The sequence below is a fragment of the Fusarium keratoplasticum genome, chromosome 1, assembly GCF_025433545.1.
Source record: "Fusarium keratoplasticum isolate Fu6.1 chromosome 1, whole genome shotgun sequence".
In the NCBI taxonomy this organism is placed as follows: domain Eukaryota; kingdom Fungi; phylum Ascomycota; class Sordariomycetes; order Hypocreales; family Nectriaceae; genus Fusarium; species Fusarium keratoplasticum.
Window position 1 is genome coordinate 1,310,405 of NC_070529.1, and position 19,861 is coordinate 1,330,265.

The 19,861-nt window shown below is 54.7% G+C and overlaps 8 protein-coding genes across 8 annotated transcripts; 3 read left to right on the plus strand and 5 right to left on the minus strand.

Moving 5' to 3' along the window:
* Positions 1-1,861: 1,861 nt before the first annotated feature.
* Positions 1,862-2,474, plus strand: NCS57_00039600 (MARVEL domain-containing protein; the record flags this gene model as incomplete). Its single annotated transcript, XM_053050482.1, has 2 exons — positions 1,862-1,940; positions 2,083-2,474. 2 exons carry the CDS (start codon positions 1,862-1,864, stop codon positions 2,472-2,474), a joined length of 471 nt encoding a protein of 156 aa, XP_052918997.1.
* A 1,773-nt stretch (positions 2,475-4,247) lies between these two features.
* On the plus strand, positions 4,248-6,023 carry NCS57_00039700 (Homocysteine synthase; the record flags this gene model as incomplete). The annotated part of the gene is made up of 6 exons (XM_053050483.1): positions 4,248-4,294; positions 4,426-4,480; positions 4,606-4,689; positions 4,741-5,100; positions 5,151-5,810; positions 5,865-6,023. 6 exons carry the CDS (start codon positions 4,248-4,250, stop codon positions 6,021-6,023), a joined length of 1,365 nt encoding a protein of 454 aa, XP_052918998.1.
* Positions 6,024-6,387: 364 nt separating this feature from the next.
* On the plus strand, positions 6,388-7,240 carry NCS57_00039800 (DUF2012 domain-containing protein; the record flags this gene model as incomplete). The annotated part of the gene is made up of 3 exons (XM_053050484.1): positions 6,388-6,829; positions 6,890-6,982; positions 7,038-7,240. 3 exons carry the CDS (start codon positions 6,388-6,390, stop codon positions 7,238-7,240), a joined length of 738 nt encoding a protein of 245 aa, XP_052918999.1.
* A 385-nt stretch (positions 7,241-7,625) lies between these two features.
* On the minus strand, positions 7,626-8,713 carry NCS57_00039900 (WW domain-containing protein; the record flags this gene model as incomplete). Its single annotated transcript, XM_053050485.1, has 3 exons — positions 7,626-7,672; positions 7,726-8,555; positions 8,616-8,713. The coding sequence occupies 3 exons, from the start codon at positions 8,711-8,713 to the stop codon at positions 7,626-7,628; spliced, it is 975 nt and encodes a 324-aa protein (XP_052919000.1).
* A 1,315-nt stretch (positions 8,714-10,028) lies between these two features.
* NCS57_00040000 (uncharacterized protein) lies at positions 10,029-11,413 on the minus strand (the record flags this gene model as incomplete). Its single annotated transcript, XM_053050486.1, has 2 exons — positions 10,029-11,209; positions 11,260-11,413. The coding sequence occupies 2 exons, from the start codon at positions 11,411-11,413 to the stop codon at positions 10,029-10,031; spliced, it is 1,335 nt and encodes a 444-aa protein (XP_052919001.1).
* A 477-nt stretch (positions 11,414-11,890) lies between these two features.
* Positions 11,891-13,497, minus strand: NCS57_00040100 (ATP-grasp domain-containing protein; the record flags this gene model as incomplete). Its single annotated transcript, XM_053050487.1, has 2 exons — positions 11,891-11,958; positions 12,144-13,497. 2 exons carry the CDS (start codon positions 13,495-13,497, stop codon positions 11,891-11,893), a joined length of 1,422 nt encoding a protein of 473 aa, XP_052919002.1.
* A 760-nt stretch (positions 13,498-14,257) lies between these two features.
* Positions 14,258-15,417, minus strand: NCS57_00040200 (uncharacterized protein; the record flags this gene model as incomplete). The annotated part of the gene is made up of 3 exons (XM_053050488.1): positions 14,258-14,717; positions 14,766-14,960; positions 15,017-15,417. The coding sequence occupies 3 exons, from the start codon at positions 15,415-15,417 to the stop codon at positions 14,258-14,260; spliced, it is 1,056 nt and encodes a 351-aa protein (XP_052919003.1).
* Positions 15,418-16,068: 651 nt separating this feature from the next.
* NCS57_00040300 (uncharacterized protein) lies at positions 16,069-18,753 on the minus strand (the record flags this gene model as incomplete). The annotated part of the gene is made up of 2 exons (XM_053050489.1): positions 16,069-17,295; positions 17,347-18,753. The coding sequence occupies 2 exons, from the start codon at positions 18,751-18,753 to the stop codon at positions 16,069-16,071; spliced, it is 2,634 nt and encodes an 877-aa protein (XP_052919004.1).
* Positions 18,754-19,861: the final 1,108 nt, after the last annotated feature.

Consider the following 19,861-nt stretch of genomic DNA (forward strand, 5'->3'; position numbering starts at 1 on the left):
AAATCTATTCAATGTGGCTGAGCACTTCTTGTCAAGTTCATCTGATGGCTTGGCTTCCTCGTGATCCCATCCATCTCGACAATCTGTCTGGTTTTAACTGGCTGTCGCTACATGCCCTTGTCCATCTCCCCCAGCTTTCACGGCCTCGTCTCCTCTTTTTTCTTTTCTTGTCTGGTTCATGACATGATCCTTCGTCTCCCCAGAATCTTACCACAAGCCAATCGCGTATCCTTCGGCAACGAAATCCATGCCTGCTCTGTCTTGTTCAACATCATGACGGATTATGCGCTCAAGGAGCCAATCTTTCAGGACGACCACGTTGTTGAATCTTGTTGATTAACTCGAGACACGATATCGTTGGCCGACTACGGATATGCGGTTCACAAAGTTTGTGGTTAGCTTGTCACCAGATGAAAGGGCCGTTGCTCATACTCAAGCTTTGGGACTACGACGTCACCTCTTCAACGCAGACGGGAGGCACAGATTCTGACCTGCCAGGCCACGCTTTTCTTTCTTCCCGTCCTGTGTCGAGTCGCGCTCAGGCACGTGAGACGCTGCCTGCACGTGCTGGCATTCCCGGCCCTCTCACGGACACTCACAGCATGCCAAGCGGCTGCTGATGCGGATCATCATCGCAATCTCGCCAGCTATGTATGTCTGTCTTCGAAGAACCAACAGCCGAAGACACGGCTGCCGATGTTGCATCTCAACCTCCAACTCCCGTTCTTCACTCAAGAGGCCTGTAGGCATGTCGCAAACATTATTGGCCGAGTGGCCCGTCTTATTTGGCCAGCACCCAGCTAGGGCTGGATGATCAGCAACAGTAGTGCCGGTCGCAAATCAGGCTCAAGCCTGGCCCGGCCGCTGTGACTGCATTCCCGTCACATTCTGTTTGAGCCTCCGTCCGGTCATCTCCCAGCTCATATCACGGGCTCTCACGCCTTTCAACCACGGTACGGTATGCGAGGCCATAGAGGATCTACGAGATCTGCAGCAAACCGTCTCACAGCGCTGGCACGCCCGTCGACGACCTGGCTGGTTGGTTGGGAAATGCTACGAATCCGACTGGGCCGCGCGAGGTAGGGATCCCCTTGTGGCCGGTCGCTCTACCTGAGTGAGTTGCTCAGCATTGACAGAAAAGGGTTGTTGGTCCTGATGCGGGTTCGCATGAGCGCATTGATGATGCCCCTGGATGCCGTCTTGGGTCCTGAGCACGGTTTTTGACATTTGCCGATGGGATAGGATGGGCGATGGGTATGGGTGATGCCCAAGAGCGTCACCTCGATAAGGGACCCTCGCATTAAAAAGAGGGCCTGCCCCTAGAAACAAGGTCGTTTCACATTGACGTGCCCCGTCTCAGCGTTGCCTCGGCGGGTCAGAAAACACGACTCAAGACGGCGCTGGTTGTCGTTGCAGTACTATGCGCCCCTCTGGTGATACCCGGAAAAGGACATTTTTAATGCCACCATCCTGCTTGTTTCCGATCGACGTTTCCTTCGGCACCTAAAAAAAGGTCTTTTTTTTTTTTCTCTCTCTCTTTTACTCCCTTTTGCCTTTTAGTGGCCCCTTGCGGTTCCCTGACGGGTCCACGGTCTCTCTCTCGGAGCATCTCCCTTGGATCGCCCGCGGACCCCACATCGCCCGAGAGATGTCTCGTCAGCCGGTCTGGTTTATATAGATTCCCACGTTGCCGTCGTTCTTGGGACCTTCTTCCTCCTTCTGGGCGAAAGTCTGTTCGATATTCTTGTCGGAAACTTGCCCATCTTTTTTTTTTCTTTCTTGGAGAATCCCTCGTGTGTCTTATTAGTTCTCGCCTCGTCTCGGCCATCCCGCCCCTGCGCTGCCAAGAGTTTATTTCATCATGGGTCGAGTCGTCCTCATATCTCTGCGAGTTTTGCAGTTGGCCTTGTCTTTAGCCAGCATCAGTCTTAGCAGCTATGGTGCGTTGAGAGAGTCAAATGGCCTCATTTGAGACCACAGCGTTTTTTGACCAAGAGCTGAGCCGAGCTGAGTTCTTGGCGTCAAGACTCGATGGGCCCTTATCGAGCGAGATCTGGTGTGACTAACCTATTCCGTGTGCAGTTATCAACTGGTTTATGAGCAACAAGAAGTCCATACCATCACCCTTCAACTACCTCCTCGTATCATCGATCCTCTCGGTATTCTCGCTCGTGTACCTTGAACTGGTGCCTCGTTTCGCTCCTCGCTTCTCACAACAATACGTCGCCATCGGGGTCGAATCCGTCAACGCCGCTTTATACTTTGCTGGTTTCATTGCGATCGCCATCTACATCGGGTCGCTGATCTTTTGCGAGGGAGCCGTCTGCTCTTCCGGCCGGGCCGACGCCGTGGTTGCCGCGGGCCAGTTCACGACGTGGATCGCCACGACAATCCTCATGGCCAAGGACATGTTTAAAAGGGGCTTTGAGCAACCCAAGTACGCCGACAACAGCCGGGAAATGGGACAAGTTTGAAGAGGCCTAAAATATCAAAGTTAGGGCCAAATTACAACATCTAAGACGTGGAGCGATATCCGACCTCGGCATTTATTCAGCTGAATGCTGGCTGGTCACTCAGCTTCGGATGCTTTCGATACAACATGGGAAATGCGTAAAGGACGGAAGATGGGATTCATGACAGGCGTTCAGGCATTGATTGATTTGCAAGGAGATAGACGGCGCCATTCCGGTATGGCCTCTCCAAATTGTCAAAGGTGTATCGGCAAGGACAATACCTTCTGGAGTTCTTGTTTTTTTTTTTTTTCCCTCATGGAGGGGGCGGTGGTGGCGGCACCAGGCGTTTTTTTCGGTAGCTCATATCATGGCTGAATAGCTAGAATCGTCCGAGAGAGGAAGCTGGCAACCTTTTTGGGAGCTGAAGAGCAGCCGGGCTGGCTCGTTTTCAATGGACCTTGGATTATCGTTGAATTATCGCAATCACGACACATACATCATGTCGAGTTCCAGACCGAGGAGCGCCCGGGGTGAGGTGAGGTGAGGCTCGTGCGTATGCCAGAATCGAAAGAGGACGAGGGTTCGAAGTCGTACGAGGGAGGTTCTCAATTTAAGAACTCACGGCCTATTGGGCTTAGTCGTGTTGTCGCCCAGGGGTGGTGTCCCCGACAGCTCCGGTTCGCGGTGTCGACGCCTCAATGTCTTGGAACGAGTTTGTGTCTGTTGATGGTGGGGGACAAGAGCGGGATGGCAGCATGGAAGCCAATTGCACCATCCTGCGGTGGCATTGGGTAATGCTGCAGGTCGATGTAAGAGCTGGGGATGATCTCGTTGTGCCATGGGGGAGGTTTATTTGCCCATCCATACATCCATACATCCATCCATCATGATCCATTCCATACCGAGATATTGGACGAGCCATGTGCATACACTGAGTGAGAGTATCTGTACCTCTTGGTTTCTAACCTTGTAGAATGCAACCCTCGAGTTGCCGCTTTGGGAGCTTGCCATCCCGCTTCTGTGCCCCTCGTTCTTCAACTTTCAATGTTCCCTCGGTCAACTTGTCACTTGCCCCGCACTTGGATCGACATGATGGAGTTGAAAGCCCACATGCCACATGCCCGACAACGGAAGCACAAGAAGTCTCAATATTATTGAAACGTAAAACGTCCGATTAAACTCGAGTAACCAGGCACATGGCGCAGCAGCTAAACGGCCCTCGGTCCGGCCGTCGGAATTGCACCATGGGCTCCGGCAACCGGACAGAGAAGAGGATGAAGCCATGTCCCATACTTCACAACTCATGGGCAGTTGTTCGCGGGGGGCACAGCGAATGAGGCGACCTCGAGCTGGTGTCAGAATCGACGCGATGGGACTTGTCGTCGATGGCGTGCTCTGAGACCTTCCCCACAGGCCATGCCCGAAGGGGCTTGGATTGGATGGTGACACCGCGAGAGGTCGTGGGATTGTCTTGTCTGTTGTCAATTCTGCTTGTCCGAGGCAGGGGGAACGGGGACAAGTAGGGGTCTACGAGGGACAGAACTGGGCTTGGTGGTTGAGCTGGATGCAAGACCATTGTTGGGCGCATAACTTGCTTGTTCCGCGCAAGGGGACTTTCTTCTGAGGGGGGGGGTGTTGAGCAAAGTATAAAGAGCAATGACACGATCTGCAAAGCTGAACCCTCTCGTTCTCCCCTCCTCTCTCTCTTGACTCTTCTTGTTTAGACTTTTCTAGACTTGCCAACTATTCCCATTTCTTGTTGTTCTTCTCTCTTGCACACATTCCTCCCTCACAATGTCCGACTTGAGCAAGAACTTTGAGACGCTGCAGCTCCACGCGGGGTACGTTCCAACTTGACCTCACCCTGATGGCGGGGTATATACATCCCACCATTTTTTCACCATCACCTACACACAACTTGAATCTCTACAATAACCATCTTGAATAGCTTCAGCTAACATCTCTCCTTTAGCGCTGAGCCCGATCCTACTACCCACTCTCGAGCCGTCCCCATCTACGCCACGACTGTACGTCTGTTGTTGCTTTTGTGCCTCCCCCACAAATGACCCACCTCCCCGATTCATACAGCTTTCGGGTCGTCGGCTTCAAACCTCTTAGCTCGGTAATTAATACTGACAATGGCTTCGAATAGAGCTACGTCTTTGATGATTCGGCTCACGGCGCGAGGCTTTTCGGCCTCAAGGAGTTTGGCAACATCTACAGCCGTATCATGAACGTGAGTTACCTCGGCTTCACTTTGCAAGCTATTGGCTAACAAGCACAACAGCCTACGGTCGATGTCTTTGAAAAGAGAATAGCTGCTCTCGAAGGCGGTGCCGCTGCCCTCGCCGCCTCCTCCGGCCAGGCCGCCCAGTTCATCGCCATCAACACTCTGGCCCACGCCGGCGACAACATCGTCTCCACCTCCAACCTCTACGGCGGCACCTACAACCAGCTCAAGGTCTTCCTCCCCCGTCTGGGCATCGAGACCAAGTTTGTCAACGGCGATAAGCCCGAGGACATTGCTGCTGCCATCGACGACAAGACAAAGGCTGTCTACCTCGAGAGCATTGGCAACCCCAAGTACAACGTTCCTGACCTGGAGGCTATTGCCAAGGTTGCCCACGAGAAGGGTGTTCCCGTTATTGTAAGTTGAAACCCCGAGTTACTTGCTTGCCATTGGCTCACCTGTCCTAGGTTGACAACACCTTCGGTGCTGGTGGTTACTACATCCGCCCCATCGACCACGGCGCCGATATTGTCGTCCACTCTGCTACCAAGTGGATCGGCGGTCACGGCACCACCATCGGCGGTGTCGTCGTCGACTCTGGCAAGTTTGACTGGCTCAAGCACGCCGACCGCTTCCCCCAGTTCCACGAGCCCTCTGACGGCTACCACGGTCTCAAGTTCTACGAGACTTTCGGTGCTGCTACCTTCATCATCCGCGCCCGAGTCGAGATCCTCCGCGATCTCGGTGCCACCCTCAACCCCTTTGCTGCTCAGCAGCTCCTCCTCGGCACTGAGACCCTGAGCCTGCGCGCCGAGCGCCACGCCCAGAACGCCCTGGCTCTCGCAAAGTACCTTGAGGCCAGCCCCTACGTCAGCTGGGTCTCGTACCCCGGACTCGAGAGCCACCCCTACCACGAGACGGCCAAGAAGTACCTCAAGCGAGGCTTCGGTGGCGTCCTCAGCTTTGGCGTCAAGGGCGGCGGTGCTGGCAGCGAGGTTGTCGACGGCTTCAAGCTCATCTCCAACCTTGCCAACGTTGGTGATGCCAAGACCCTTGCCATCCACCCCTGGAGCACCACACACGAGCAGCTCTCTGACGAGGAGAAGCTCAGCTCTGGTGTCACCGAGGTAAGCATCCCTGATCCATCTTCGCTTGTTCCTTGCTAACTCGTCGTCTTTCAGGACCTGATCCGAATCTCGGTCGGTATCGAGCACATTGACGACATCATTGCCGACTTTGAGCAGTCCTTCAAGGCTGCCGCCGACGCCACCACCAAGGGCGAGGAGCAAAAGGTTGTTGTCCCCGAGGGCAAGGAGGCCGAGGCCCCCATTGCTCCTTAGAGTAGAGAGGGTCAGATAGAGTAGAGTTTGTTGTTTGGATAAAGAGCGACGGGATGATTTTGATTAAATACCCAATGAAGATAGTTGAATGAAGAAAGCGTCATCATTTTATCAATCACACGATGTATAAACCAATTGAGAGCCTGAGATGTAAAGATGGGGTGAAAAAGTTGACGCCATAACGTTGCGTGCTTGAATTGAGGCTGACAAGGAGCTCCAAGCCACACCCGCCTAGACTCAATCTGATTGGCCCACTTGGTCTCTAGCAACAACTCTCAACACCACAAACGTCACTCTGTCCAACCTCCACACATCACCACCATCCTCAACCCATAAAATCTCATCGCCAATCTCTCCCTCCAAGATGCGTCTCACGGTCCCCGAAACCGGCGCTCTCCTCAGCGCCTTCTTCTCTTTCGCTCTGGCCTCCGATCCCCTGACGCTGTACCTCCCCGCGAAGCCGAACCCCTTCACCCTCCCACCGTCCACCCACGCGACGCTCTCCTCCTCCGGCGTGCACTACTCTGCGCCGCTATCTTCAGCCAACACCTTTGTCTTCCGAAACGTCACTCCCGGGTCGTACCTCGCTGATATCCACGCCCCGACCGACGCGTTCCACCCGCTGCGCATCGACATCCAGGTCGTCGAGGGCGCTGAGCACGATGTCGTCCAGGCGTGGGAGACTTTCCGCGGAAATGACTGGGGAAACAAGGGCGAGGCTGTTCCCGTGAAGGAGGGGAGCAAGGGGAGGGGTTTCGAGGTTAGGGCGATTGGCTCCAAGAACTACTTTATGGAGAGGCCGCAGTGTGAGTGATGGATATCCGGCTGCTCGCGGCATGAAAAAGATGCTGACCTCGTGACTCTAGTCTCCGTCTTTTCTATTCTCAAGAACCCCATGATCCTCATGGCTCTTGTCAGTCTGGTTCTGCTAGTCGGCATGCCCAAACTCATGGACAGCAGTACGTGGCCCCTACTATACCTCACCACTTGATCAAAAGCTAACCAGATACTCAGTGGATCCCGAGCTGCGCGCCGAGTTTGAAGCTCAGCAGAAGAACAGCCCCATGAACGCCGTCATGAATGCACAGGCTTCGGGCGAGAACCCTCTCACCAACTTTGATATGGCTGCCTATCTCGCCGGCTCCAACAAGAAGGAGGGCGGAAACAGCGGCAACAATGGTGGTGGCTCTTCAAAGAACCAAGGCGTGAGACGGTAATGCACATACAAAATCGGAATTGTGACCTGATCACCGAGATATAAATCCAAGAGGTGGCGTTGTCGAGAGGCTTACAGCATATGATATGATAGAGAGGTTATGAAACAACGGGCGTTGATGCCCTTGGCAATGGATATCATTAATCAATTTGGCCATTCTACTTGAACCAATGGTTCTGCCCAATAGAGGCCAATTCTTCTGCAATTCTAGCCAAACCCTTTGGTGTGGTTCAGTCATATGCTCAATCCGATACCCAAATCCCTGCTACCCATCGTGCATTCATGAAGTAAAAAACCCAGCCAACCGCCAATCCGAGACTCCAGTGAACCATGGTCATAAGTAAATCGCATGAGGGCGACTGGATGAGAACATCCCAGCTGCTGCCTTAGTCACCAAAGTCACCACCATCATCACCATAGTCGGCTCCATCTTCTACTCTCGAGTTAGCACTGGCATGAGTATGAGGACTTGATGTCATGACTTACCGAAACCTTCCTGGTAGGCGTCTTGTTCATTGTCGTTGATGGCATCCGCAATCAGGGCACCACCGAGAATACCAGCACCGGCACCGAGAGCAGCACCACCAAGCATTCCCATACCGCCACCGCCAGGCTTGCGACCACCACTGTGGCCACCGAAGCCGCCGCCGTGACCACCTCCGTAACCACCGCCGTAGCCACCACCATAGCCGGGAGCACCACCGTAACCGCCATATCCACCGGGTGCGCCATAGCCTTGTTGGCCGTAATGGGGTTGAGCGCCGTAGCCCATGGGAGGACCCTGTCCAGGATATCCTTGGGGTTGTTGACCGTAATACTGCTGTTGCTGGTAGCCGCCTCCATAGCCGCCACCAGGAGAACCGCTCTGATGGCCTCCGGCCATCTGCTTGCCCTTGCCCAGGAGTTTACCTAGGAAGCCACCACCGCTCTTACTCCTCTCCCTCGGGGGAAGTTCTGCAGGATAGGGACTGCCAGACTGCTGAGGATAAGGACTGTTGCTCTGAGGAAAAGGGCTATTTGAGCCGCCATATCCAGCAGGGACATCAGGGCCACCGGGGCCACCACGAGCGCGCGCATCCTCCTCAGCCTGGAGTCTGGCTGCAAGCTTAGCATCATCTTCCTCGGTAGAAGAGGGGCCGCCGACTGTCTGGTTGCGCTGGTCGTCATAGGGATTCTTTTTTGTGTCTGTCGGTACAGGGCCGTCGCCGGGCTGGTATCCGGGAGGAGGGCCCTCGGGCGCATCCTCACCGACGGGGAAGACGGGAGCAGTGGGCTTCTCCCATTGAGACTTTTTGGTGTAGATGTTGACGTAGAACCTGTAGGAGACGCAAGTCAGGACATGGATGCGCGGCGAAGGATGCAGGTTGAGAACTCACCATTCCTTGTACTGGTCGTTCCATCGCACGGCCCATCCGGCAGGGACCTCGGGGGCCTTGGGCGGGGGCGGGCCAGTCGGAGGAGCAAAGTCGTCCATGGAAGAGATGATGACGGAGTGTTTAGTGAGGGCGATGTTGATGAATACTCGCGGCGATTGAGGACGCAGACGAGGGAGAGTGGATGATGCAGGTACGGGAGGCAGTAGGTAGATACCCGTAGGATGAAGGTGAATGGGGGAAAAGTATTGTTTGACAATGAATCAAACTGAATCACGGAATCGTTCGTGCAAGGAAGGAACTTTAAGGAACCGCTGGCTCCGCTGGCCTTTTAAGGCGATTGCCTCCCTCCCGTGCCGTCCTCTCCTCTTTCGTCGTCAGCGTTTCCCCTTGGCGTGATGGCACCTGCCACTGCCACTACTACCGCTACCACCTGTGACCTTTCTTGCTACAGCTTCGCGCCTTCCTGATACCCACCCCGCGCCACCTTGAAAGACGATGCGAGGAGGGGCAGTCACCACCCGGACCCCGACCTGCCCGATCGCCCCAGCGCACGCAACGCGCGCGGCGCAGGTGACGCCATTGGTTCGAGAACATCGGGCTGCAGTTAGGGAAAGTCGCACAGCCTCCTTTCGGGTCTCCGGCATCTACAGTACCCAAGGCTTGCATGAGACCCTCTATTGAAAGGGACGAGAAGAGCCCAAAGCCCCTCTTTGTGAGGCCATGAGCTGTAGAGTTGTGTTTATTCATTCAGCAGTAGAGACATTGGTCAGTTGATGCCAAGCTGTCGTCCCTGCATGTACTTGTTCTGCGCATTTCGCATGGCGACTGCATGTAAATGGGTCCAGAGGTACATGATTTATGACAAGGTCATCTGGGTGAATAGGTAGCAGACCCCAGGCTTTTGGCAAACACTGCCCTCTTTCTCTTGGCTTTAGCCGTCTACCAAGGTACAACATTGGGCTGCCTCACAGACTTTGAATTTTTGGAATCACTCTTCTTCACAGCCATAAGATTTCTCTCCGCTAGCAATTTGGAATGATGCTCGATACAAAGCATGCGCCACAGATGACGACTAGTGGCGATGACGTTCAGTGATCGATGCCTCGGCCTCTTTCGTGGAAGCTTCCATCAGCCTTCAGCTCGAGCATTAGGTCTCGAAGTAGTTACTCATCGTGGCAGTGCATCCTCATGACTGCCAACGTCAAATGCAAGCCTGTGCCCCAGTGCAGAATACGCCAGACTCTTATTGGGCCATGACCGAACTCTCAATTGCTTGATTCAACTACCTAGGTATATCTCGTGTTCGCGTTATTTTATGCATATTTTACTCTCAAAAGGCCAAGACTCCATCTACTGACAAACCCTGTTCGCATCTCCCCGCTCATTAACAACCCCATCTTGTCTTTTCTACCTCTAGTTCGCTAAGCTCTCTGTGTCTTCCTCCTCTTGCGGCGGGAACCTCTCATTCCAAGGCTCAAAGAGCTTGGACGTCTTGGATAGTCCGCCGATGGTCTCCCAGATCAATAAGAAGCCGAACAAAGCCATGATGACAAACATAAAGTCCTCGGCGTTGAGATGGTCGTGCGACTCGGGAAGCACGATGAGGATGATGGCCACAACCAATCTCATGCCGATACGCGGAACCTGGGTAAGGAAGAGCTCGCACTCTCCTTCAACTCGATATAGCATCCCGTACACCCATAAGCAAAACATGCCAACTCCCAGCCCTCCTCCAAGAAGCCAGCGCTGTCCATCTTCAAACTCTTCCACCCCTGTGCTTGCCGCCGCAACGTGACCTCCGATGAGGAACGAAGCCGCTAGCGGTAGGTGAAGAAGGAAGAAGCCAAACGCCGTCCAAGCGGACCGTCGGATCGGGTGAGTAGCCTGGATGCTGCCGTCGCCGCTCGAATAGATCCAGTTGAGCACAAAGGCGATGACCAAGGTACAAACGGCCTTGGCATATCCGGATGTCAAGCCAATGCCCGTCTTGTTACCCACAATGATGCTGTACACAAACTCCCCGAGGATGATAATGAAAAAGGCGCCCATACGATCAATCTCGTGGGCAATATCAACGGCGGTGCTGTATGTCAGCTTCAGCTTGCGCTTGATCCAAGGGCTCAATGTGAGGGCCCAAGTCGCCTCTTGGTAAAAGATGGACACGGCAACAACGGCAGCCTTGGCGCGGATACTGATGTTCTCAAAGAAGAGAGGAATTGTGATGAGCAAACCGACAAACATGAAGGCGGCCATGATGCGAGCCTGGGTACGGTGCTGATAGGCAGCAATCGAAGTGAGGACGAAGACGCTCAGGGTGGTGAAGCGAGCGACGAGGTAGGCGCCGACGGTGGTGCGCATGGCCGAGATGTCCTCGTCGGCGAAATTGGCATTGTTGGCGTAGAGGACCAGAAGGGCCATTACCCAGAGGATGACGAGGCGCTGCAGAAGGTCGTCGGTGTAGTACGAGTTCATGATCTCGCGGAGGTCGGCCCAGATGTGCCAGGCCGGGGCGAAGATGAGGATGTACTTGGCGAGGTGAGCGCCGTCTGGATGCTCTGCCAGCTCATCGCTAAAGTTGGCGACGATGGCGACGTCTACGGTGAATTAGTCTTTGTTGTTGAAAGTCAAGGTTGGTGATACTCACAGAGAAGATCGAGGAAGAGCTCAAAGCGCCCCGCCTGGCGCTCCTCCTCAGATGTTTTTTGTAGTTCTCCCTTGTAGAACCATTGCAGCGCCCTAGGCCTCTTGACGACGAAGCAGTCTGCTTTGGCGTGACCCTGAAGCTCGTTGCAATTCATCCTGAAGCAATTATGATGATGCAAAGGGAGAGACAAGGTGAGGAGGAAGAGGGGAGCTTTTTGTGCTACGTGCTTCTCATTGGAGCCTGTCTTGCATTTTGCCTTTTTTAACCTTGTGTCTTTTGTTCAGCTGAGACTAGGGGAGTTTAGTTTAGGTGGTTGATGTGGCTGACAGGGCCATTACCAACCCATGCAGGGGATTACACATGCAGGTTGGATCTGTCTAGTCTAGTGGTTGGTGATGGTGATGATGTCGTGTAGCTACATCTTGTGCTAGGAGGTGAAGATTCACAGCTCACTCTCACTATCATTCTCACATCCCAAGCACATCCATCGACTTCAAGATGCTCAATTCATCACACAGACAATGAAGGCGAATTGGGTTCAGACCAAGTTATGCTTGATTAGCTTAGACCCCAAGGGTCGGCCGCCTCCAACTAAAAGCTTCCCCCCCTCCCCCTCCACGCTTCCGGCAGTTTAACCGTGACCCTTGTCAGCATTACCAACCTCCTCTCCACTATCGTCAAACTTGCCATTACCGTAAACTGCAAAGCCATTGTTGAAATTCCCCATGTCGTCGATCCTATTGCTTAGAATTTCACATGCCCGCATGTCTCCCTCACTCGATCTGTGAGCTCTTTTAAACTCACCTCGTCCTGTGCGCCTACTACCAAGTGACCTAAGCTGCATCCTGACATCTCATCTTCGTACCAGCTCAAGATACACATACGACCTTCCTGGAACTCGCTCGAAAACATGTTAATAAACTCATCCCTACGCTTCTCCACGTCAACAGCGAATGAAGAAGCACAATCGAGGCCCCTACTCGTAAAGTGAGTCCTCAGCAGCGGCAGAGAACACGACCCCGTCGTCCGCACATTGAGGTCAACCACATAGAGCGTCCCATCGGTATCCTCGAGCACGTCTGCGCCCGCGGGCCCGACGTAGCCGTACGACTGCAGCCATTCCGAGATCTGAACCATCAGCGAGGAGAACTTGAGACTGAGCTCGTTCTGCTGGCGGTAGTCTATAATGCTGCCGACCCATGCCGTGTCACCCTCGATGATCTGTTCCGAGACACCAAGAAAGATGGGCCGTCGTCCTTTTTCGTTGACGAAAAAGGTTATGCCGTAGTCGCCGATTGGGTCTTGGATGAGGTCCGAGAAGAGGAGGGTCGCTGGCTCGAGGTGCGAGTTGATCTCGTTGACGGACGAGAGCAGACGGCAAAGAAAGCCCTTTCCGAGGTCGTTGATGATTCCTTGACGATCCTTTTCGGTCCTCACGATGAATGTACCCGCTCCTCCAAACGTCATTTGGTTCTTGAGCACGAACGGCAGCGGGTACGACTCGACGGCCTGGTACAACCTCGAACTCTGCTCCCTCAACCACGTCCCACGGGCCCCCACGCAGCCCCTGGGTATGACGAAGCCATCCATACAGTTCTCGATGCAGAGCGCACAGCATGACTCGGCGATTATGGGGAAGCCCTCGACAGTGACAGCCACGCTCTTGGGCGTCGGGAGGCCAGACTCGGCGAGGGCGCGCTTCGTGTTGAGGAACCAATGTGTCTCGAGGGGTACGACGTTTTCGTACCCCTCAAGGTAGTCACTAATAGCCTTGCAGGCTACAACATCGATGTTTGCCTCCTTGATGGGGATGTACTCGGGTCCGTCGCAGAAGACGAGGGGAGGTCGCTGTGCATCCGATAGTGTGGCCAGCGTCTTGACAACTTGCTTCTGGTCATGCCTCTTGCGCTGTGATGAGGAACCCATGTGGAAGAAGATGGCGGGCGACGTGCCACACATGAAAGCATCTCGCTGGTTTAGGAGGGAGAGGTACTTGATGGTCGTTATAGCGTCGTCGGCAGTGGTCATATCATGGCTGCTAGTGAAGGGGCTGTCTTGATAGATGTATTTGCGGTTGGGAGGCACCTTAGGACCGAGTGTTAGAGTCGCGCTAAAGGTACCAAGGACCTGGCCAATACACTTGTCGGCACAGGGACTCCCAGATTGACGGTATAGATCCGTCAGCGTAGTGTCCAGCACCACGGTGGGCAGCTTCATGGTCGTGTCGGTGACGGTCATTGCGTGAGTTTGTCATTGACAGTAACCCAGATAAGGAGGCCAGGGGGAGGTTCTCTTCTATATACCTCTCCTTCTCCTGAAGTGTCATGGTTGATACTTGACAGAGCACTAGAAACATGGCAGATCTTCCTCGGAACCCGTCTTGCGAATTCTGCCATGACGACACAACACCAAGAGATGGTGATCGGATAGATTGACGTGTGGCTGTAGCACGGAAGAACTGTCTCACTTGAGGACCTTCGTAGTGTTGTGCTTGAACGAGCATACACCGTCAGTGTCAGTCAGTATTGCATAGCCCGTACGACGAAGTGAGGAAGATCCTCACCCTGTAGAGTTGACACGTTCTTGCTTTCAAAGTGTTCGTCGAGGATCTGAGAAGATCCATGGTGTTATGATCGACAAACGCCTTTGGAGAGTTTATCTTTGGAGCCTGTTGATGGTGTGTTGGACAGTGTACAGCGCCCGATGGATTTGGATATATCGGCATACTGGATGTCTCGTACGGCGTTTCTCGTTTGTCAATTGAAAGGAATACAAGGCTATGCATGATTCAACTGTAGTGACTGCCTGAGAAGAGCCAACGGCCCCTTTGTCGCCTCCTCGAGAGAATATCTCAGCTCCAGTGTTTCAAGGAACTGACCGACAACGGATGGTGTCAGAGAGCACTTCTATCTCGGCCTCTGAGCAACCACGCAACTCTTTCGCTTCCTGGCCAGCAGCAAGAGATACCCAATAATCCACATCTTCCGGTCTGTTGCAATCACAGGTCATCCGGCACCAAGACATCCTGATCTGGGTCGACATCAAATGGAGAGTCACCATGAGCACCCTTCTTCCTCCTCGCCTCCTCATCAGACCTACCCTCAACATACCGCTCCGACACACAAATCGTCTCCCCAGCCCTGAAAGAGAGATTGTCACACCTAGACTCTATATAAGGGTTCCAGTCCACCAGCTCGCCCCTCTCAACGCCCGCGGCGGCGGCGATCGACTCGCACGTGTCACCCATCTCGATGGCGTGGAGGCGGCATGGGCTGGGGATGCAGAGCAGGCCGAAGCGGTGGAGGTTCCCGGGGACAAAGTCGAGGCCGTTGTTACTGCTCAGGTCGCGCGTCGTGACGCCGTGCTCCAGGGACAGGCTCAGCCAGGTGTCTTCTGGTTTGACGTGGATGAGATGCTTGCATGTGCAGTCTCCTCCTCCGCGCCAGCAATCCGTCACTCTGTTTTTTGTTAGTGGTTTCGTCCAATATCGGAGAGGAGCGACGGACCTAAACGAATTTCCTTCGGGTGGGCAGTATGAACGTTGAAAAGCGTAAAGTTGAGTAGCCCTTTCTGAGGCTCTTGGGTTGAGGGGGCATGTAGCCTCGAGATGAAGCATCCTAGACCAGCACCCGTCGCATCGCAGGTCGGTCAAGACGCGGGGGAGGCCCTTCTCCCCCAAGACGTTGCAGTATTGGCCATCACTGGAAAATGGTTAGTCAGGAATAGGATGATGTAAATAAACAAGCGTTCAACTGACGGGTTCTTGAGACATCTGCGTTTGTACGCAAAGAGAGCCAACTCGGCGCGATGATAAGGCTTCCAGGGCCGTCCGGCGCCAGGCCCCTTGTACACTGCATCCCCGCAGTTGCTCTTCACGGACTGCCGATACTCGAGTAGGCTCACATAACATGAGTCGGTGCAGAAGGGGTCCAGGTCGTCATCGGTGGGGAGACGGCTTCCCTCACGGTACATGGAGCGGGGTTTTATGAGCTTGTTCAGTTCTGGCCCGCACGCGACGTCGGTGCTGAAGGCATCGCGGCATGCGTCGTTGCCAGCTTGTCCGTCGACGAGGCCCTCGGCGAGGTTGAAAGAGGGGTTTGTTCCAGCCGCGAAGACGGCGAGGTAGAGGATGGCGCTTAAAGTCCGTAGCGAGGACATGGTCGCGATGACACAAGAGTCTCTAAAGTTGGAAGGATATCGTCAACTTGGAAAGGAATTGTCAAGGACTAGATGAGTTGGCCGACATGAGATCATGTTGAAGTCCAGAGCTGAAAAGATGGCTGTGATGTGATCCCTGCTCAGGCTTGCCTAGAACACGAGGAAGGATGCGATGAGGTGGCTTAGCGAGCATGAAACCGTAAGCAGCCAATTAATTGATCCCTAGCATCACCATCTCGAGTCTCGGCCATTGCCTATTTTGGACCCTTCAACTGTCTAGTGATAATACCAGTCTTATATATTGGGTACAGTATATACTCAAGCCGTGAAGGCTTCACCAATGGCAACTCAACTCAGTCACAATATAGAGACAGAGACAGTATAGAGACAAAGATGGCAGGTAAAAGAGTGGCATAGACGCTCATCTAAATTACGCTCTAAAAACTAATGTAAGGGTATCGAGTTCATCAAAGACGCATGTGTCCACTCCTTCGTTTCCCGTGATATGAATTAGACAGACATTTCAGTTCATCCAGCGTCATACATCGATCGTATAAACTTTTTCTTCTCTTCTTCACCAAGAGATTCGTCAGGGGGCATCTCGTCCATCCATCACTTCACTTCACATCACCAACATCACGTAGCCTTGGCTCATGCCTCGGCCGTTCCGTTGGTCTGCTTCTCCTTGAGCTCCTTGAGCTCCGCCTCCAAGGCCTTGATCTTCTCGAGAGCCTCGGCAGTCTCCTTAGCGGACGCCTCGCTCTTCTCCACGGCCTCCTTCTTCTCAGCCTGGATGGCCTTGACCTTCTCAAGGGCGCTGGAGAAGGCAGACTGAGCAGCCTTGGTCTTCTCCTCGGCATCAGTCTTTTCCTTCTCGAGGGCAGTGGCCTTCTCCGCCGCAGAGGTCTTCTCAGCCTCCAGAGCCTTGACCTTCTCTGCCGCTTCAGCAGCCTCCTTATCGGAAGCCTCAGCCTTGGCAAGAGCGTCGGCCTTCTCCTTCTCCAGAGCTTCAGCCTTCTCCGTCGCCTCGGAGGCCTGCTTCTCAGCAGCCTCTACCTTGGCAATGGCACCAGCCTTCTCCTTCTCGGCAGCCTCGACCTTCTCCTTGGCCTCAGCGGCCTCCTTTTCGGCGGCATCAGCCTTGGCGACAGCATCAGCAGCCTCCTTAGCAGAGGCCTCAGCCTTAGCAGCAGCTTCGGTCTTCTCCTTCTCGGCGGCTTCAGCCTTCTCGGCAGCCTCAGAAGCCTGCTTCTCAGCGGCCTCAGCCTTGCCGGTGGCCTCGGAAGCCTCCTTTTCAGAAGCCTCAACCTTGGCGATAGCATCAGCCTTCTCCTTCTCGGCAGCCTCGGCCTTCTCGACGGCAGCGGTCTTCTCAGCCTCGGCAGCCTTGACCTTCTCAAGAGCCTCCTCCTTCTCGGTCTGCGCGCTGGTCTGGCCAGCCTGGGCCTCCTCGAGCTTCGTCTTCAAGCCGGACTCGGCGTCGGTCGACTTTTGCGCATCCGCTTCCAGAGTGGCGATCTTGGCCTCGGCCTCCTCAACCTTGGCCTTGAGCTCAGCTTCGGCGTCCTTGGCCTTCTGCAGCTCCGACTCGAGGCTGGCGGCCTTGGCCTCAGCTTCCTCGACCTTGGTCTTCAAGGCGGCCTCGGCATCCTTGGCTTGTTGGACCTCAGCCTCGAGGCTGGTGACCTTGGCTTGGGCTGCCTCGACCTGGGCCTTGAGCTCGGATTCAGTCTCCTTGGCCTTGGCGGCATCAGCCTCAAGGCTGGTAACCTTGGCCTCGGCCTCCTCAAGCTTGGTCTTGAGACCGGACTCGGCCTCCTTGGAGTTTTGAGAGTCAGACTCGAGGCCAGCAATCTTGGCCTGGAGGGCTTCCTTTTCCTATTTACGCATTAGCTTCTGTAAGTGAGGTTGTCAAGAGAGATTGCTTACCGCCTGTGAGGCCTTGAGGTCTTCCTCAACCTTTGTAGCATTGGCCTTGGCCTCCTCCGCTTGCTTCTCGACGTCGTTCAGCTTAGCCTCCTGCTCCTCGAGCTTCTTCTCGAGAGCGGCATGCTCCTCAGTCGTGGCGGTGAGCTTGGCCTGAACATCGGCGGTCTCCTTCTTGGCGGCCTCCAATTGAGCGGCTTGCTCCTCGCTGGACTTCTTCTGGGCCTCCTCGGAGTCAGCGAGCTGCTTCTTGGCAGCCTCAAGGTCGCTGGAGAGACCGTCATGGGCGGTCTGCAGGGCACCGTGCTTCTCCTGCCACTCGGAAGCCTCCTTCTGGGCAGCCACTAGCCCGGCGGAGGAATCGCTCTTAAGTGCCTCGTTGTTCTTCTCCAGGGAAGCAACCTTCTCCTTGAGCTCGGCCAGCTCCTTCTCCAGGGTCTGGTTAGTCTGCTCGAGGGCGGCGTGCTTGGTCTGGAGCTCGGCAAGCTCAGCCAGCTGGGCCTTGAGTGATGAGAGCTCACTCTCGGAATCCGTCTTGAGCTTGTCGTGTGTTTGCTGAAGGGCAGCAGTCTTCTCCTCAGCCTGAGCCAGGTCGGTCTTGGCGGAGGAAAGCTGAGCGTCGGACTCCTCCTTGAGCTTGTCGAGAGACTGCTGCAGGGTGGCGTACTTCTCCTCGGATCCGGCCAAGGCCTTCTTCTGCTCATCCAGAGCGGAGACAGCGGCAGCCAGGTCGGTCTCGAGCTTGTCGTGAGTCTGTTGAAGAGTGGTGTACTTCTCCTCGGTGCCTGTCAGGGCCTTCTTGCCCTCGTCAGCAGCGCTGGAGGCGGCGGTGAGGTCACCCTCGAGCTTGCTGTGGGCCTGCTGCAGGGTCTGGTTCTTCTCCTCAGCCTCGGTGATCTGAGCCTTGAGGGTGGCAATCTCCTTGTTGAGGGCAGACTCGAGGGCCTCGCGGGCCTCCTTGACCTCGGCGAGCTCGGCCTTGAGAGCGGAGAGCTGGTCGACGATGGACTGCTTTTCCTGCTCCAGAGTCTTGAACTTGTCCTCGAGGGCAACCAGCTCGGCCTTGGCGGCGTCGAGGTCCTGGGCGCTCTTGGAGGCGGCTTCCTTGGTGCTGCGAAGCTGCTCGGAAGATGTGTCACCGCCCTTCTTGAGCTCGTCCTGCAGGATGGCGATGCGAGCGTGGGTCTCGTCGAGAGCCGACGAGGACTGAGCCTCGAGCTCCTTGATCTTTTTCCTCAGGTCGTCGACATCCTGAGAAACTGTTGTGCACTCCCTCTCCTTCTTGCTGAGGTCCTCCTCGAGGACCGAGATGGTCTCTTCCCGGTCGGCGAGCTTCTTCTCGAGCGCCTGTCGCGCGGCGATGGAGTCTTCACCGCTACTGCCTGAGAAAGAAGATATGACACCGCCCATGTCGATCAGATTTTGATTATGGGTCCTGGGGGTATGATGATGAGGGGAGGAGAATGAATAAGAAAGGAAAGAAGAGAGGAAGAGGAAAAAGCTATGAGAGGCTTAGGAATTTGCAAGAGGTGAGAGGTTAGGTTGGGCTGCAGACGGGAAGCCTTTCTTTTTTTTTTTTCACTCAATGGGATGGAGGGCGGCTGCGTAGCTTTAGGTACCTTGTGGTTGGTGGTGCAGTGGAGGCGGCGGCGGGTAGGTAGCGTTAGGTCAGGTATGAGGTCGGGTGGTGGGCTGCCCGCCTGCTGTGCTGGCTTGGATATGGATCAATGGCGGCTAACTAGCCCAGGTCCCGTCCAAAAATCGTATCAGGCCTCTCCTTGGGTGATAAATTTCTCGGGCGGTCACCTCGGTGATAAAATGAATGGCTGGGCCGTGCTCGGTAAGGCAACATTGGATGCCAAGCGGGATTCACGGCCTTAGTTTGGCCCTTTTGGGTCTGAATTGTTCGACTTGTCCATATCAATGCATCTGTTGCGGTCCCTGGTGGGGGGGTTTTGGTTGCTCGACATGTCACCGTCTGCCGCGTAGACAGCAGAGCTTTCTCGACACCACCACCCATGGCAGGGGAAGAGTCATGATGGAGGGGAACCACCAGCTTCTCCCAGCTTCTATCAAACACTCTCAAACCCCTCCTCGACCCTCGATTGCAAACATACGATAACCGAATTACCACCTCGCAGCCTTGTCCTGAAAGAATCCTTGGACAATCCCCCACGGTCCCGCTCCATGAACAGTCACATCTAGCTAGCACCGCTACATCACCCGACTCATAGCCCCGGTCTGCTCCTCTCCTTCTCCTCCTCCTCCTCAACAACAACCCTGTGCAAAGGATGGCTGGCATTGCGAATCGTTGACTATTTCGTCATCATTGGACCTTCATCTAGCCCAGCCCGCCCTTTTCACATGTCGCGCTGGCCCTCGTCATTCCCTGCAGGTGCCCGAGGACAGGCGAGGCTGCCCGTCCGTGCCCGAGTCCATCCATGTCAAGGTCCAGAGAGGTGGAGTGAAACTTTTTGATAACCGAACACAAACAATCAGAGATGCTATGTATGCCTAT